Here is a 16,199-nt window from a genome sequence, read left to right as displayed (position 1 = left end):
TTTCGCCAAAATCGAATTTTTTAGCCGGGTGAACGTTGATTCCAACTATTTAAGCGACAAGCTATTCAGAACTCTCAAAAATATCCTATCGTAAAAAGGAGAAAAGAAATCGATCCCGAAATATCTCGAAAATCTCGAATAAGCGTAAGCGTAAGACTGAAACCGAAGCGCCACTACGTGAGGAGATGAGAAGGCGTGTGCGCAGCACGCGCGGCCAATCTCGTATTTAAATATTGGGCAAAAATATATTTTTTTCTCAGAGTAATCGAGAGGTTGATGAGGGGTATCGATCGGCGTCTGGCGACCGTCGATAGATGTATAATGTTTTTGTTGATTATGGAATTATCTCAGGAATGTGAGGAATTTTCCCGGTTATGAAATCTGATGTTTTCCTCTCGGGTCGGAAAAACAAGCCACGGAAAGAAAATACTATACTCCAATCACGTGTTGAAACCTATGTCAGTCGGCTTTTTTTCGGGGCTGTTGCTGTTTCTGAAGTTTTTCCAATATTCCTTACGTTAGTGTGAACTGAAAGAGGAGGGAATTAATCTCTCAACTGCAGAACAGATCCCCGAACAATTCTCTCTTTCCCGAGGTAAACGCGTGATTCAAGATTTTTCCTGTCGAGACGATGAACAATTTTGAAGTACGTCATCAACTCGCTAATTGACATTAACATGATTCATCGATTTCCTGCATTGACAACTAAGAAATGGAAGGAAATTGATTGAGACTATAATCTTTGTCTTTGTAGAACATGAGAGGGAATTGATTGATGACATTTTTAGTCTTTATCAGAACATTGGAAACATTTCGGTATTAAAAACGTGATGAGTCGAAGATGGCACCTTTTCAATTATGGAGTCATCTCAAGAATCAATGATTTTCAGAGAAAATATCAAGAGAAGTCTTCGCAGAAAATCCCCTCAGCCCGAAAAAAGGTCTTTTGATATTTCCCGTTGATGCGATTGAAATTCTTGGCAGACGACGTGGACTCTATAATTAACAAAACTATGAGTCATCGATTTCCTTCATTGGCAATTGAAAAATGGAAGAAAATTGGTTGGGACTATTTTCGTTTTCTTTATTCAACTTTACATCCATCTGCGTATTGGAAATTTAATAATTTAGACGTGCAATAGTTTTTAACTGTGGAATTATCTCGAGAATGAGTTGATTGAGAAAAAATTTTAATGGACTTTCTCTGCGATATTTCCCTTTAAAATCACTCACCAATGCCGATGCGTTCGATTTTTCTCACCACCGAGAAAACATAATTTTGATTTCCAATAATATGCCACTGATTTTTAAGAATCTACCACCAATTTTTGAATAACCCCAATAATCAGTCATTTTTATCTTCAAATACAGGAGATAAGTCCGTGAAAACTAGTCACATACTCCTCAAAATGAGGGATAATGTCATTAGAAATTAATGATAATGTCACTAAAACCTGGGAACAAAATCATTGAATTTCGAGCTGATTTAATTTCACAATCACGAATCCCCAAAAAATGGGGATAGATTCCTAAAAATTCGGGATGGATGCTTGAAAATCAGTGACTCGTCTCTGAAAGTCGAAACTATATTTGCTCTGTGATCGATATTCAAGAAAGTGGTGAAACTGTGCCTTCATTGCTGATCTGGTTCATCAATCATCATCAGTGGCACACGTTGACCCCCTGCGCAACTGAAATACAGTTCTCATTCTCTTCCAAGATCATCTATCAACAGATTCGTTATTCGTTTGAATTTTAGGATATAGGAACCTACAGAGAACAAATCAAAAGAGTGAAAGACGCTGAGGAGGTACCCATGGTATTAGTCGGTAATAAATGTGATCTACAACAATCGTGGGCTGTAAATATGTCACAAGCGAGAGAAGTTGCGCGTCAGTATGGTGTACCGTTCGTTGAAACATCAGCCAAGACACGAATGGGTGTGGATGATGCTTTTTATACACTGGTGAGTAATCAAAGGAGCCCACAGACAACATTCGTCTCATAATGACAGCTCTGAGAGCATCCGGTGGAGGCGGCTAATGACGACTCTCGATTAATGACAATTATTAAAACACCTCAGGTACGAGAAATACGAAAGGACAAGGAGCACCGTGGCAAGGAGAAGAGAAAACGTCAAAGAGCTGGTAATTCAGGTCGCAGGAGACCCAGATGCTGCCTTCTGTAAGCATCGCCACCACATCTTCGTCATTTGACACTGATCACAAAGAACTAAGAATGAAATCGTGCAAGCTTTAAGAAGAAGAGACAGAGCGTAGTGGAACACGTGTTTAGGGAATTCAAAAATATGCACAGTTTTTCCGTAGCTTGCCTCCAATCCTCCATCATCTCGAAGGATTCAAACGAAACTGAGCACAATTTTTTCTATCGAAGCAAAGTAATTGATTGAGGCGAGACTACTAAGAGTTTTTGGAATAACGTGGCTTTCAATTGGGCATTTTGAAGGATACAAAACGTAAGAATTCGTACAGGAAAAAACTTCATTCATTGCCCTTTCGGGTTTTGAGATATTGAGACTTGTCGGCGTACCGAAATTTTAGAAAGATATACCGGAGAATCATTTCGATAGGATTTTTAGATATTTGATCTCTAAGTAACGTAAGGGATTTTTAATTTAAAAGAAACCATTGTAGCCGTTCAAAATACTTCGGAAACGTCATGAATGCATGACAAAAATCCATAAAGAAAAGTGACTTTAACGTAACTAGAAGATCAAATATCAAATAACCATCTTGTAATTATTGTTCTCAACATCAGTCCAAGAATTTCGGAAGAGAGGAGTCCGAATGTCTCAAAATTAGAGTACATTGAACCGGGTTCGATCTCATGCAATATTTTTCTCGTACTAGTTGTCAATTTTTTGTGTACAATATAGAATATGCATACTGTAACATGTGAAATTTCCAAGCTCAAAGTTTAGTGACTTCTGAAATTGACAGTAGTCTCCCCTCAGATTAACAACTTCAGTCAGTATCTGGTACTGTATAATACAAGAGATAATTAAATTTGTATTCCTCATTGTTATACTCTAAGGTGAAAGAGCACACCGAATCGACATTACTCAAGAAGATTTAATAACGTTCATAATGAGCAAGTGAAACTTTTTAAACTGATAAAGACACTTTTAATCGCGCAAATTTTTCCCCCCTCGTTAATCACGTTATGGTAACCGAATGATTTATGTTAAACTGCATGATATTTTAAGTTCCTTTTTTATGATGTTTTTCTGCCGCAGAATGAAGCAATTCATGTGCCAGACGACTATCCGTTGCCACAGAGAAAGAAAGGGGAGAGTAATAATTTTTATTGCCGAATATTTTTCTCCTTATTTCACTTGAGAAATCAGTTTTTTGATTAACTGTACTTTTCATTCGATTTCGAGGGCCAAGATAATCAATTAAAATGTGACGTAATGTTTCACAATATGTAGGGATAGATATTGCTACAATTTTATTGTAAATATAAGATGCATAGGGCCTGGACTGTTTTAAATCAATTTTAACGTTTTTTTTCTCTTTAAATTGTTGTATTCACTGGATTTGTTCTAATCAACGTGCTTTTTTCACGTCATAACCAATGTGCGTTATTTTTTTTATGACGAAGGGACAAAAGTGAGGTTTATGCCTATAAGATTGCCACGTAACTTTTGAGTCAAATTTATAGTTTGTACATTTTTAATTGTAATATCTAACGACATTTCGAATGCTATGAACCTATAGATCAATATCACGTGAATCGACGAACGATTTATCTAAGAAAAGATTCTATAGGTAACAGAAATAGTGTTCAATAGTTTTTCATATGGATGAATGGATAAATAAAAAATTGAAGTTAAAATATTTAGAGGAGAATTCCATCAGGAAATCTGATAATTTACACGTCGAATTCGATAGTAGTCCCTTTTAATCTTCAATCATGCCATTCAATGGCGTTATACTGTGAATTCTGCAACGATGCAAATATATAGTTAGTCGTAAGATAATTCAATTGAATCAATAAAAGAACGTTTATATAAATGAGAGTGTATTTTCTGCTCCCCGATAATTTATCCAGGAATTTTATTTATTTGCATTGTGAGAGTTGAACTCGGAGTGAACAGTGCATGGGTTGCTAATTTTAAAGACAGTGGCTCCCTTTGTTATGCAGTTCTGGTAATTCTGCGATGGAGCCATAGAGGACATTCCAGCAAATATCATTTTACAAATATCTTGGAAATAAGAAGATTTTGAGGAAAAAGATGAGGAATTTTTCTCAAGCCGTAAAATTTTTTTAGAAATAAATGATTGAATGTGTCTAAATTTCTGCATTACAGAAATATTTGAAAAATAAATGAAAAGTATTTTCATTGTGAAAGGAATTTATTTCGTTTTCCAAACAGAATCCATTTTTTTTTCAATGTCCAAAAATCTTTTCCTTCTTCTTTATTAGAATTTATCAAAATCTCTTCCTGTTCGTACTCAACTTATCGGCAGTTATTTTATTATCCAGTTGACTGACTCGAGATTATCGTGAATTTACCAGACACACTTATCTATCCACCACAAATTTTTAATGATCACAAGTCCTTAAAATAAAAAAAACCATGCTTCAGCACTTTGTTGATGTACAATCAAATTCTTATGCCCGTGAGAATGAGTTTTCATCTGATTTTATTGATTTGTGAAAGAGATCAATTGACATAGTAATGAATTTTTGATTATTTTATTTCTGAGCACCTAAGTAAATATAAAATCATCGTACATCTAATATTCCATTCAGCACGTTGCTATATCACTGTCATGTTATTGTTCGCTAAATATATATATAATATATATTTATGTATAGATTTTAATATGTATAAACTATTCTCTAATCACATACGAAATAGTAGGCTTGTGTGTATACAGTAATAATATATGGCACGTCAGTCTGTTACGTTGAATTAATTGAATTCGTATGTATTGTTTAAATACTACTGCGCGATACATATTAAAATGTTGTCTCTATGATTTTTTTTATTGTTTTGAAAATGATTTTTATGATAAAAAATTCGTCCTCGTTTTGGCATGATGTCCTGCTGGCCTTTTCAATTTTCCCAGCACTACCGTATCATCTCCATGTACTTCTGCTTGTGTTTACTCAACATTTCGGTAACCGTGACCAGTTGTTTTATTGTCGGCTGTAAGAAAAGAAATATGTTTAATTAGGGACATAAAGTCTTGGGAGATGAAATTTTCATCTTTTAATTGGATGACGTACTTGAGTCTTGGAGAGCACTTGGAGCTCACGCAAATGAGACACACAGATGTGATGAAGCGTTGCCAAATCTCGAGCTGTGTCTGACATACTCTGGATCTTGTTACGGTGATCAGCGCCATCAGACTCGGGTTTTTCAATCACATTCTAGACACATAAAGCATGAATATTTAAGGACACAGCATTCATAACTCCAACAAATCCCTCGATAATTATGTAATTATCTCATGAACTATTGATTTTACAACAGAATGCCAAGAGATTGTCATAGAATAAAATAATAGAATTTGATTTTCCTATACAACTTATTCTAGAGATTTTCCCAGTTTTTTTGGAAATTAGAGTGGAAAACTTAGAAAATTCATGTCGAGTAAGTTTTATAAAAAATGTCTTAATACAAAAAGTTGGATAAAAATATGAAATTTTACTGATTTTTTCAATCCAGTCGTTTCTATCGGAGATTTTCCTATAAAATAAAGCGAGAAGAGAATTATTTACCGATAATTGATCGAGAAAAACGACCATTCGTTCCTTGTTCTTCAGTATAAATGGATTGACAACCTCCATGTATGGCTCTTTTCCCCCAAACTCAACTAAATTAGCCAGATTCTGCAGACACTTTGCTACCATAACTAGAGACCTGTTGAAATAAATAAATCATTACAACCAAATCCTGAAAAAATATCAGGAACATTATGAGAACGTTGGGTTACCTGGCGGCAGCTGGTGGTGGTGGTTCAGCGATTAAGTTGAAGGACCTGGGATTCAGAATAGCTGGGCATAACAAACGTAGAAAAATGAAGCCGCTGACGACACGAGTTCTCACAAGACGCTCGTGTGGCCATTTCGACACAACGGCTCTTTGCAGACATCCACATATGTATCGCAGGGTCTTTGGGCATGCGTCGGGGCTCGTGAAAATGCTGAGAGTCACTTCATCCAAAACCTAATTATTGGAAACCAACTAATAATTAAAATCTTCTGCATAAAAACGCAAATTGTTGTGCAAATGACTTTATTCAAAATAAAGTCATTTGCACAACAGCTTTTTTGGAAATTACCAAAATTTTTTTGCAAATAATGGTAAAAAATAATGCACTAGACTGAATATTATTGCAATTTGCAACGTATAAATCTCTGGAGAATTCTCGGAATTTCTGGAGAATTCTACAATATTCTGAAAAAAGATGTAAAAAAGAAGAATTCCGCTCGCAACGTCGGAGAACATGCAGTATAAAAACAAGAGAATTTTGAGACTGTTGGAGTAGTTAAGAAAATTGTATAAATTACTTGTAATAAAAATTCAGCATTGCTACACGCGTCCTCCGGCGAGTCCATTTTCGTTGGATTGAGTTCACAGCTCTGTTTACTCTCGATGAGTTTAACTATGGTATCGCGTAGGGCAGCTTTGAGGAATGACGTACAAACTGATTTCATGTAAAGATCCATAAGTGTAGTTGTGAGGCTGGCAGCGCGAAACAACGTAGGTGTTTCGTCCTCCTTGTCCACCTCAGCCTGATTGAGTGAGCGTAAAAGGTCAGCCTCCTTCCTCTCGTGTCTAAATATTCTCAGGAGACTGTTCGCCAATGGGACTCGATCCAAGTGACAGACGTCAGCCAGAGCTCGAACAACGTGGAGTTCTGGGTCGAGGAGGAGCTGTTGAAGGGGGCTGTATTCCTCTGGAGGCATTGCAAGATCGTGACGATATCTTATGCGTAAACGTAGTGCTCCCCATTCACCAATGGGGGTGACCCCAACCAGTGGATACCACTCATCAATCTCCTCTCCATTTGGTAAATTAGCGAGCTCCACTGACACCTCAGCAACTTCAGTATCTTTGCTTCGTTTACCCTTGTTATAAAGAGTCAATGAAAACGACATCACGTCGGGAGGCACATCCTCCAGGACAAACTCCTCGTCCCAGAGCAGATGCATTCCAGTCTTAACTTTTGTACGAGCAACTTTAACATTATTTAATGCAACTATGATGAATGGATTTGGTACCAATTTGTATGGCAATCTGTGTGCATCGAGTATATGTAAATGCAATGATCGCAGTTCACGTAAACGTGCCACCTTGGGGGCACGTGTCAGCTGTGATACACAGAGTGGCTTCAATGCATTTATCCAGTCTTGAGCATTTTCAGAATTTGGTGCAGCGAGGTAAGTTATCGTTGCTAAACAGGGCAATGCACGCTCCACGAGTTGGAAACAGTGGGGCCTGTCGAAAACACTTTCGTGTACCTGAAATGGAAAGTAAACTGCAATGAAGTTACAAAATAATTCATAAAAATTCATTAGGAATTGAAAACTTGAATGTTTCTCATTCGTCCATTGCATTGAAATTTTACCCAAGATAAAAATAAAACTAATAAAGTGACCCAATACAGTAGTAATTGTGAATTTATCTCAAATTAATGATTTCTCCCTCATAAAAACATTATCGCAATGTTTGCAATTTCCCACCCCCCGCTATCTCCCCCTCAATTAATCTTATCTACCTGATAGAGATAGGCGCAGCTGAGGTCAATGAGTCCCTTGGGTTTCGTCCTCTTGGGATTATCATAGAGGTAAAGATGTGTGTCAGTGGCATCGACCAGCAGCACAAAATACAATGCCTTCCACTTCTTATTCTTCTCCGACTTTTTCTCCAAATATCCCTGCATTTTGATCCCCTTATTCTTCTTAGCGCCGGACTGTTCACGACACTCTCTGAGTGTAGCATAAATCTTCTCAGCGTGCTGTACCTCTCGATTAACCCTGACACTGCCATCGGGCTCAGTTACCATGGCCTGTACCAGCGTGTGGCCCTCCACAATCTGCTCCTTCCTGTATCGATTGATAACAGCATCGAGACACTCGAACGTTCTTCCCCCCATTAGATACCTCACCCCTTTCTTTTCAATCCTAAATCTCTGTATTTGATTATTAATGTGAAAGAAGAGGGAGTAATCCCCGGGGCTGTTGTCAGATGGCCTCACCAGGAAGCTTCCAGGACCGGCCTTCACCAGCATATCAACAGCCTCACTCTTCGTTACATTCGGATGAAACCACGAGAAGACTGTGTTCGGATCAATCGAGTCGTCCAAATCCTCAACCAACTCACGAAATATGAGACCCTGTTCCCCTGTTCTGTGGGCGGTGACCCACAGCCAGCCGTCACCCATGTCGTTGTGCACGAAGAATATGTCGCCTTTTTGGAAACTCAACTCATCTGTGTCCGGCATCTTTGTGTATGGCAATATAGCGACGATTCTCTTCTTATCGTTCACTGGCTCTGGTGGTGGCGTCGGGTGAATCAGACGCTCACGTTTCAAGAGGTCTGAGCAGTGGGTGTAGTAGGCTACCAAGTCCGAGAGACTGTTGAACTGACGGCCACCGATGTAGTAGTCACCGCAGACAGCTGTTATGCGAAAATGATTGATGCCAGTGCGACCCAAGTACGAGAGCACGTAACTCCCTGGCTTTCTGTCGCTCTCGCGCACCAGGTAACTGCCCATTTTACTCGCGTCCCACAGACGCTCTTCTGCGGTAAACCTGTCCAGGCGACCATGGTACCATCTGGAATGTGAAGGTGGGGGTGTAGGAGGGTGTCGCAGCAGTGCGGAAGGAGATAAGGGGTTTCAGCGTAGGTCAGTTTTTGGAGCATATCTTGGGATTTAAGGAAATGGTATAAAGACGCAATATTTGGATCACATGTTGTTGAGCACATTCAAAAACTATTCCCAAAATTTCAATTACCTTATCCACCCCATTTTCGAGATATACATCGTCAAAAATGGAAAAAACACAAAAATTGAATGTTTGGCGATGGATATCTCAAAAATGGGGTGGACCAGGGACTGGAAATTTTGGGAATATCTTTTTAATGTGGTCAACAACATATGATCCAAATATTGCGTCTTTATACCATTTCGAAATTTTCACCAAGTATACTTACTGCGGAAGTACCTTAAGGGAGATGAGGGTTTTTTTGGGGAGAAAATGAAAATGGAACGGGTTTTTTTGGGAACGGTATCTGTGGAAATGAGAGCGATTGCCTTGGGCTTTGAGGTATTTGGGGAAAACTGAAGTCTAAGGGGATTTTCAATATTTTGAGAGATTGAGAGCTGAATGGGTTTTATTGTGAAGATTCGTGGAAATTGTAGTTTAATCATAGCAATTCTGGTCGTGTTATTGACTTGATGCGAGTAAAGAAGTAGAATTCAACGAGGGAGAGCATGAAAATTTTTGCAAAGAAGAATTATGAGTTTCTTTTTTTTACTTTCATTTTCATTTTCGATCAGAGTTTCATTGAAGTTCGTGTTTTTCTCTTCAGATTCGAAGATACACTTGAAATTTCCGACAGAAGTTTCCGAAACACTTTATGGAAAATACCATAAAGTGACAGTTACACTAAAATTACAAAGAATTTCGTCACTGAAAATCACTATTTGATGCGAAAATCAGTAGAAACTGTAAATTTAGTTCCATCTTTGATTTTAATCTTCATTTTCATTCAAAGATTCTCATGAAATTCGTCTATCTCCTTGAGACTCTATATGCTTTCGGGAATTCATTACTTTGAACGCTTTTGATTCTTCACAAATTGAAATTTCAGGTCAACAACTCCCATTCATATCGTATCATTGACTTTACGTAAAAGCAACAGACAATTCATCGAGGGAAATCATCTGATAAAAACTAAAAATAAATGACACGTTATGTTCCACGGACAATGGCATACTGAAATTTTTTGTACGAAAAAAACAGGTTTTTTTGACTTAACTGACCTCAAAATGAAATTATTTTCAATCTTTTTGTCAATTTATTACCTTGAAAGTTCTATCTCCTTCATACTGATTGAAATTCTGGCGTATCCTATCGACTCACACCGCATCATCAATTTTACGTATTAAAAATCGATAATTAATTGACGGAAATTATTTCACGTAAACTTCTTTATTCACATAGGATTTCTGAATCTCGAAAAATAAAAATATATAGAAATTTTTTTCGGTTAAAAAATCTTTATAAGAATTCTTTTATCTTCTTGAAATTCAAGATATTTCACCAGCCCGATCCCAAACTTGAATAATTCTTAACGTTCCGATCATTCATTTCCTCCAATGTGTTCTGTTCTCCATAATCCTTGAAATTGGAATTTTCACCTCCACGAGGAAAATAAATCCAGCCATCATTTGAAAAAGAAAATCAAAAGATTTTAAACTACTTGTGGTTTCGATAAACACCCTGAATATCATTGACCCCGCTAAAAAGTGATTCACAATGGAAAATCGAGTGTTCGATAACACTCAAAACAATTACAGCTCTTGTCCAACAAATGCCACACAATTTTCCTTATCACCAACAACTTCCTCCACCGTATTCTTAAGACCGTCCCCCACATCCGGCCCCGCAGATTACCAAAACATTCCCTCTTCCTGTTATTCCCAGCTCCCCACGATCGCCCTCACTCCCCCCCAAAAACCGTAAATCCAAGGAAATAATTACTGATTCTCAGCTGGTGCAGTGAGTAAAGTCGCATTGGCACTGTCGGGCTCCTCGATGTCCTGCGGATCATCCGGGATATTTTCAAGGAATGGATCAAACTCACTCTCGGCATTGAGTGACTCATTTGGACCCCCATCCTCGCTGCCCGTACTCGGTGAGCCACCTTTGCTCGGATGATCAATCTGAAAGGAATTTCCCTGTCACCTCACAAAAGAACTCCCAAAAAGTCCACCTCCCCCTCGCCCATTCAATTTATCTCGAAAATTAATCAGAAAATGTGGAGTGAGAAGTGCCGTATCGTCGAGACAAAGAAGCCAAATACACAATCTCCGAATAGTAATCAATAAATTAGCAAGTCAAAATCAAACCCCACGAATTCTAATGACCCCCCACAACAACAACAATTATTCTCCTCGCGTACTTAATGGCTATTAAATTCTCAAATAAATACCTTCGCACTGTTTGACACGCTGGGTCCGCCGCGTACAAATTCAGCCATTTTAATTGGTAATCCCCCCGAATATTCAAACAAACAGATCACTAATAATAACCATTAAAAATAACCATTTCAAATGATTTCCGATATCCTCATCAGTAACGCGTAAAATCACCATCTGTAATGACCATTAATCATTATTTAAACCTCAATAATTCATAGTTCCGCACAAATAATGTATTGACGTTTTTCACCCACCGTCCATTTTACCACTGGCAGCACGTTGGACTGAAGTTTTGTCCCCACCATGAGTGCCCAGGCCGTGAAACATAGGGTAAGAAAAAAACTTGAAAACAAACATTGGGAAAAAGGCGAAAGTGACAACAAACATGACAGGTGAAACACACCAATTGGACAATTGTCAGGTTGTTGACACTATCGACAATTGAATTTTTTCAATTGTAAGGGAGGAGTGCATTGTTTATTTTGAGCTATTGGTGCTCAGTCGATAATACAGAGGGAGATGATGCGTGTAGTTTTTTCGGTGCTGAGGATTCATCAGTTGCACTGGTAACTCCTAACCCATGAGTCGTTTTTTTTATTTTGACATTTTATCGGAGCGAGCAGAATATTGTCGCTGTCAGGCTCGTGACTAGTGGTGCTGGCAAGTTGTAATAATTCAAATGTTTAATTTTTTGAAGAGAAAGAGAAGCGACGACATGTCACTGCTGAGGGACTGGAGAGGAGCCCTCCAAACTCCACATGTCTATCGGGTTGGGAGTAACTCAGTGAGACTGCAGAATCAATGTTTAATTGCATTAGTTATATTATTCGTACCGGTGATGTTCTACGCCTATCCTAGAATACTCAACAATGTGTGTCACCAGAGCCAGTGCGAAGAGTGCTCCGATTACTCTGTTTACAATTCCACGTATCCACTGTCAGCGGCAATTAAATCACCAGCTGGAGTGACATTTAAAATTTCCGTAATTAGTGATTTGGATACTGACTCGAAGGTGCCTGACAAAGGGCTCTGGGTTAGTCATCTCAAGAGGGGAACGCTGACGTGGAATGCCAAGGAACGAAGGGTCTCCTTGCATTTCGATGAGAATCCAATCATTCTTTCGTCGAATATTGCTATGAAGGGGAGGGCTATGGAGCTGTCGGAGTTGGTGACTTTTGATGGGAGAATTTTGAGCTTTGATGACAGGACTGGTCTTGTTTTTTACTTTGAGGGGGACAAGATTTATCCCTGGATTATCCTCATGGATGGGGATGGAAAGAATACGAAAGGTAGATATTATCAGCGGAATTCATATCTCAGTAGTCATGGTCACTGATATTTCAATTTTACGTGAGCTTCGACGGAAGCTCACGTAATTGAATCTATGCAATGGAATTTGTGTAATTTGAATAAATATTATGTCTTGGACGAGTCTTTAGAAATTGAGATCGATTTCTTAAAAAATGACGGTGAACTTTCAAGTTTTAGGTAGAATTCATAGGAATTCATAGAGTTCCAGTAGAGGTAAAACAAAAATTTATCAACTTACTTCAATGTTCAATTGAACATGAGTATTCAGAATAAATATTGTCAGAATGTTTATGATTCTTCTGAATTTTCATGGAAGCATTGAACTAAACTTCACACGTTTTATTATTTTCTGATAGAATGAACAGAAAATCAATGGAATGCCTTATTTTTGTGGAAATGTCACCTGACAAACATTTCCGGGATTTAACACAGAAAATTCAGACAAAAACTTTTAACAGCGTTTTTCCTCTGGGTTCAGAGATATTTAGCAAAAATACGACTCAAGATGAAGACGACTTCGGTTATTTTATCACTCGCCGGCCAGATTATATCACTCAAATTTGATTAAATTACACTGCTATCTGATTTATCAGTTCATCTACATATTTATTCATGTCCCACGTTGTTATGTCACAAATTAATTTGAATTGTTGAATCATTGCTCTGATCTTATGCAACACAATGATTATTACTTACGCTGCATCATCGTTGCGCAGCGTTTATCGAAGAACAGATAACAGATTTTAAAATGCATTGCGTTGGAAATGTTGCAGAAATGTCATAGAATCAGTTGATGAAATGCCTCAATTTTTTATTTCAGGTTTCAAATCTGAATGGGCCACTGTCAAGGATAATTTGCTTTATGTTGGGAGCATGGGGAAAGAGTGGACGACAAGCTCTGGAGAATTCACTAATAATAATCCAATGTGGGTGAAGGTGATCTCACCCAAGGGCGACGTGCGTTCGGTCAATTGGGTTGATAATTATAAGAAACTGAGGCGGGCTATTCATATTGAATTCCCTGGGTACATGCTCCATGAGTCTGGAATGTGGAGTGAGAGGAGGAACAGCTGGTTTTTCCTCCCCAGGAGGTGCTCTGAGGAGAGGTATAATGAGACCAAGGATGAAGTCATGAGTTGCAGTTATTTGCTGACTGCTAATGAAGATTTTTCCAGTATTAAGGTAATTTCCATTGTAAAGAAAATGAAGAGTTATTGGAACAACAACAATATTATTATTATGATTATGATTATAATTGTTATTATTATTAAGTTGAGACCGCGGTGAAATTTGAAAGTTTTTGTTCCAGCTAGGGACTTATTGAGGGAATTTTTATATATGAGGGGATATGTTCAAAAATCGAAAAAATGATTAATATAATCGATTTTACCCCGTGAATTAACGAAAATCAACATTTTTTATTTTTACCTTTAAAATCGTTCAAGTGTCAAAATTTTTATTCAATTGAAATTTTTTAAAATGTTCGTTACACTCTAGAGAAGGAAGTGTGCATTCGTTTTACGATCCCTCGAGGGATGTTTTTTTGGTTCATTTTTTCTGTCCATTTTTTAAATTAATTTTTTTTAAATTTAATTTTAAAATTAATTAATATTATTAAATAAATTTTCATTATTAAATTATTAATAATCAATGAATCTTCAATTTTTCATTACACTATCAATCAGTAATCCCTGCTAAATAATGACGAATACCTGGTTAATTAATTTTTTATAGTCATTACATTGTTAATTTTCATATCTCATTGAATATTAACAAACTTCAATTATCTGTGTAATTTTATCCGAGAATTACTCAAGTAATGATTACTTTCGTTATCAGTCAGGGAGCCGAATTGATGGTTAATTACTTGGTTATCGGGTGATGGATCAATGACTAATGGAAGTCTGACAAGTTATCATCGAATTTGGGTTTAATGGCATAACGAAAAGTTTCCCCGACTCCAGAAAGACATTTTCATTTTTCACTTTAAAAAGGCGCCTATCTGAGATAATAATGGCATCATTAACAATTAGTGACGTGTTCGACACTCAAAAATTTTATCAAATGTTCCTTCGAATTGCTGAAATATTGCATGAAATTTTATATTTGAAAAATCACTCCTAACATTCATGAAGTAAATCCTTCGATTTTCTTCGCAGACAACGAAAATTGAGGGAAGAATACCAGTCCGTGGCTTCTCAAGTTTCAAATTTCTCCCTGGCACAGACGATACCGTCATAATTGCTCTAAAATCCGAAGAGTTTCAAGGTCGAACAGCAACTTACATCACGGCGTTCACGATCGATGGAGAGATTCTAATGCCAGACATGAAAATAGCTGATTTAAAATTTGAGGGGTTCGAATTTGTGTGACGTACCTCATGAACTTGAGAAAAATTGAATTTTCACTTCTACAACTGTACATACATACCTTCGCCGCAGATTATTGTAAATATGTACAAAAATATTGGAGAGGGGGAAAATACTGGTCTCAACGACGTCTACAGTAGGGCAATTATGCAAATTATCTACGTCAATTCCACTGGACTTAAATCTTTGGTTTGAACGAATGGATTTTTTATCGCTTCTACGATGTTATATGTGCAATGAGCATTGAGTATCATTTTTTATAATAAATGATCAAGAGATTTGTGAATTAGACCTATTGGAAATTATCAAGATTTATGAATAAAAATTATTTATACTAATTTTGATCTTTATTATTGTTATTTTTGACGGCATACCTTAACGCTGACACTGCATTTTCTTGACACAATCACTTATCATCCGCAGTAGTTTCTCTTCTTTTTTAACACATGTCTTGTTTTGCATGAAGACCTTGTCTACAGAAATTGCAATTCCGTCATTCTCGTTATACAATACACATGCTAAAATCTACTAAAGTGTAATGTACCATCCCAATTACACATTGTGCCATCTAATTCCACCGTGTGCAATTCAAACATGTAAATTTTCATTTTATCGTGCAAAATTCGACACGTATAATTTAAGAAAAACACAAAATCCATAACATTCGAGCCCCGTTTGGTGGGCTTTGTTTTTTTTTAATTCCACATGCTGAAATTATACTTGTCAATTAATAATAACAAATTGAACATTTGCAAGTTTGACTTAGGGGACGTTGGGGTAAAACGGACATTTTTGGCTTTTTTTTAAATGTTAATGAGGGGTCGAAATGTTGATAAAATTTAATAATTTTTTCTTCAATACAAAGAACAATTCTTTCCCTTTGTGGCGAGCCTAAACTGAGCTCAACTGATAAATTTTTTTCTGAGTTATGAATAATTTTAAAAAAGTCTAGTGGCCATTCTACCCCACCCGCCCCTATACAATGTAAAACTCTGCACAAATTTCGTACGTATTTGCTCCCCAAGAATATTCGTTTCATGCGAAACAAGGGACAGTAGTTTTTCGCTTGGCTATTCAATAATCGCAGATAAGAAATGAATTCTTAAACAAAATAATAAAGATGATAGTAATCCCGTAACTTGGAAACAAAATATTTCTTGATGGATTTCCCTTTATGAGACATTTTCATTCCGGAAAGGCATCATCTCGTGTGAATGATCCCCCTCTTGAGCCGTATATTTCGGTGTTGTTGAAAGCAGAATAATTATTCCTGTTTGATGCTTTCGAATTCAAATCAAACAATTTCTTTTTCGGTAATTGTGAACTTGCG

The 16,199-nt window shown here is 37.2% G+C and overlaps 3 protein-coding genes across 5 annotated transcripts in view; 2 read left to right on the top strand and 1 right to left on the bottom strand.

Moving 5' to 3' along the window:
- Positions 1 to 4,037, top strand: part of LOC107048733 (ras-like protein 1) — a 7,725-nt gene extending 3,688 nt beyond the window's left edge. The window contains exons 4-5 of the mRNA XM_015272082.1: positions 1,760 to 1,966; positions 2,084 to 4,037. Of these exons, the coding sequence (XP_015127568.1) occupies positions 1,760 to 1,966; positions 2,084 to 2,188 (312 nt within the window). The 3' untranslated portion in view covers positions 2,189 to 4,037. The remainder of the gene's footprint in view (positions 1 to 1,759; positions 1,967 to 2,083) is intronic.
- Positions 4,038 to 4,653: 616 nt separating this feature from the next.
- LOC107048714 (ras GTPase-activating protein 1) lies at positions 4,654 to 11,524 on the bottom strand. 2 transcript variants are annotated; one of them, XM_029125964.1, is made up of 9 exons: positions 11,444 to 11,524; positions 11,201 to 11,363; positions 10,750 to 10,931; positions 7,758 to 8,817; positions 6,547 to 7,500; positions 5,970 to 6,202; positions 5,755 to 5,896; positions 5,260 to 5,403; positions 4,654 to 5,179 (listed from the first exon to the last, which is right to left on the bottom strand). In XM_029125964.1, exons 2-9 carry the CDS (start codon positions 11,246 to 11,248, stop codon positions 5,102 to 5,104), a joined length of 2,841 nt encoding a protein of 946 aa, XP_028981797.1. In that variant the 5' UTR covers positions 11,249 to 11,363; positions 11,444 to 11,524; the 3' UTR covers positions 4,654 to 5,101. The 2 variants fall into 2 exon arrangements, with proteins under 2 accessions (XP_028981797.1, XP_015127540.1); XM_015272054.2 differs by having other exon boundaries at positions 11,201 to 11,457.
- LOC107048721 (soluble calcium-activated nucleotidase 1) lies at positions 11,434 to 15,207 on the top strand. 2 transcript variants are annotated; one of them, XM_015272061.2, is made up of 4 exons: positions 11,434 to 11,519; positions 11,887 to 12,478; positions 13,321 to 13,682; positions 14,660 to 15,207. In XM_015272061.2, the coding sequence occupies exons 1-4, from the start codon at positions 11,493 to 11,495 to the stop codon at positions 14,870 to 14,872; spliced, it is 1,194 nt and encodes a 397-aa protein (XP_015127547.1). In that variant the 5' UTR covers positions 11,434 to 11,492; the 3' UTR covers positions 14,873 to 15,207. The 2 variants fall into 2 exon arrangements, with proteins under 2 accessions (XP_015127547.1, XP_015127556.1); XM_015272070.1 differs by lacking the exon at positions 11,434 to 11,519 and adding an exon at positions 11,546 to 11,755.
- Positions 15,208 to 16,199: the final 992 nt, after the last annotated feature.

Source organism: Diachasma alloeum, unplaced genomic scaffold, assembly GCF_001412515.2.
Source record: "Diachasma alloeum isolate Michigan unplaced genomic scaffold, Dall2.0 Dall_scaffold_00176, whole genome shotgun sequence".
Lineage (NCBI taxonomy): Eukaryota > Metazoa > Arthropoda > Insecta > Hymenoptera > Braconidae > Diachasma > Diachasma alloeum.
Note: the sequence above shows the minus strand (reverse complement) of the source record. Positions and strands in the feature narration are given on the sequence as shown.

Bases quoted from the DNA above. Each gene is read 5' to 3' on its own strand.
- LOC107048714 (XM_029125964.1), bottom strand. From the start codon at position 11,248: ATGGCTGAATTTGTACGCGGCGGACCCAGCGTGTCAAACAGTGCGAAG. The intron at 6,203-6,546 runs GTAATTTATACA...TCCAATAATTAG, and splicing joins ATGCTGAATTTTTATTACAA to GTTTTGGATGAAGTGACTCT. The intron at 5,180-5,259 runs GTACGTCATCCA...CTTTTCTTACAG, and splicing joins AAGTGCTCTCCAAGACTCAA to CCGACAATAAAACAACTGGT.
- LOC107048721 (XM_015272061.2), top strand. From the start codon at position 11,493: ATGAGTGCCCAGGCCGTGAAACATAGG. The intron at 12,479-13,320 runs GTAGATATTATC...TTTTTATTTCAG, and splicing joins GGATGGAAAGAATACGAAAG to GTTTCAAATCTGAATGGGCC. The intron at 13,683-14,659 runs GTAATTTCCATT...TTTTCTTCGCAG, and splicing joins AAGATTTTTCCAGTATTAAG to ACAACGAAAATTGAGGGAAG.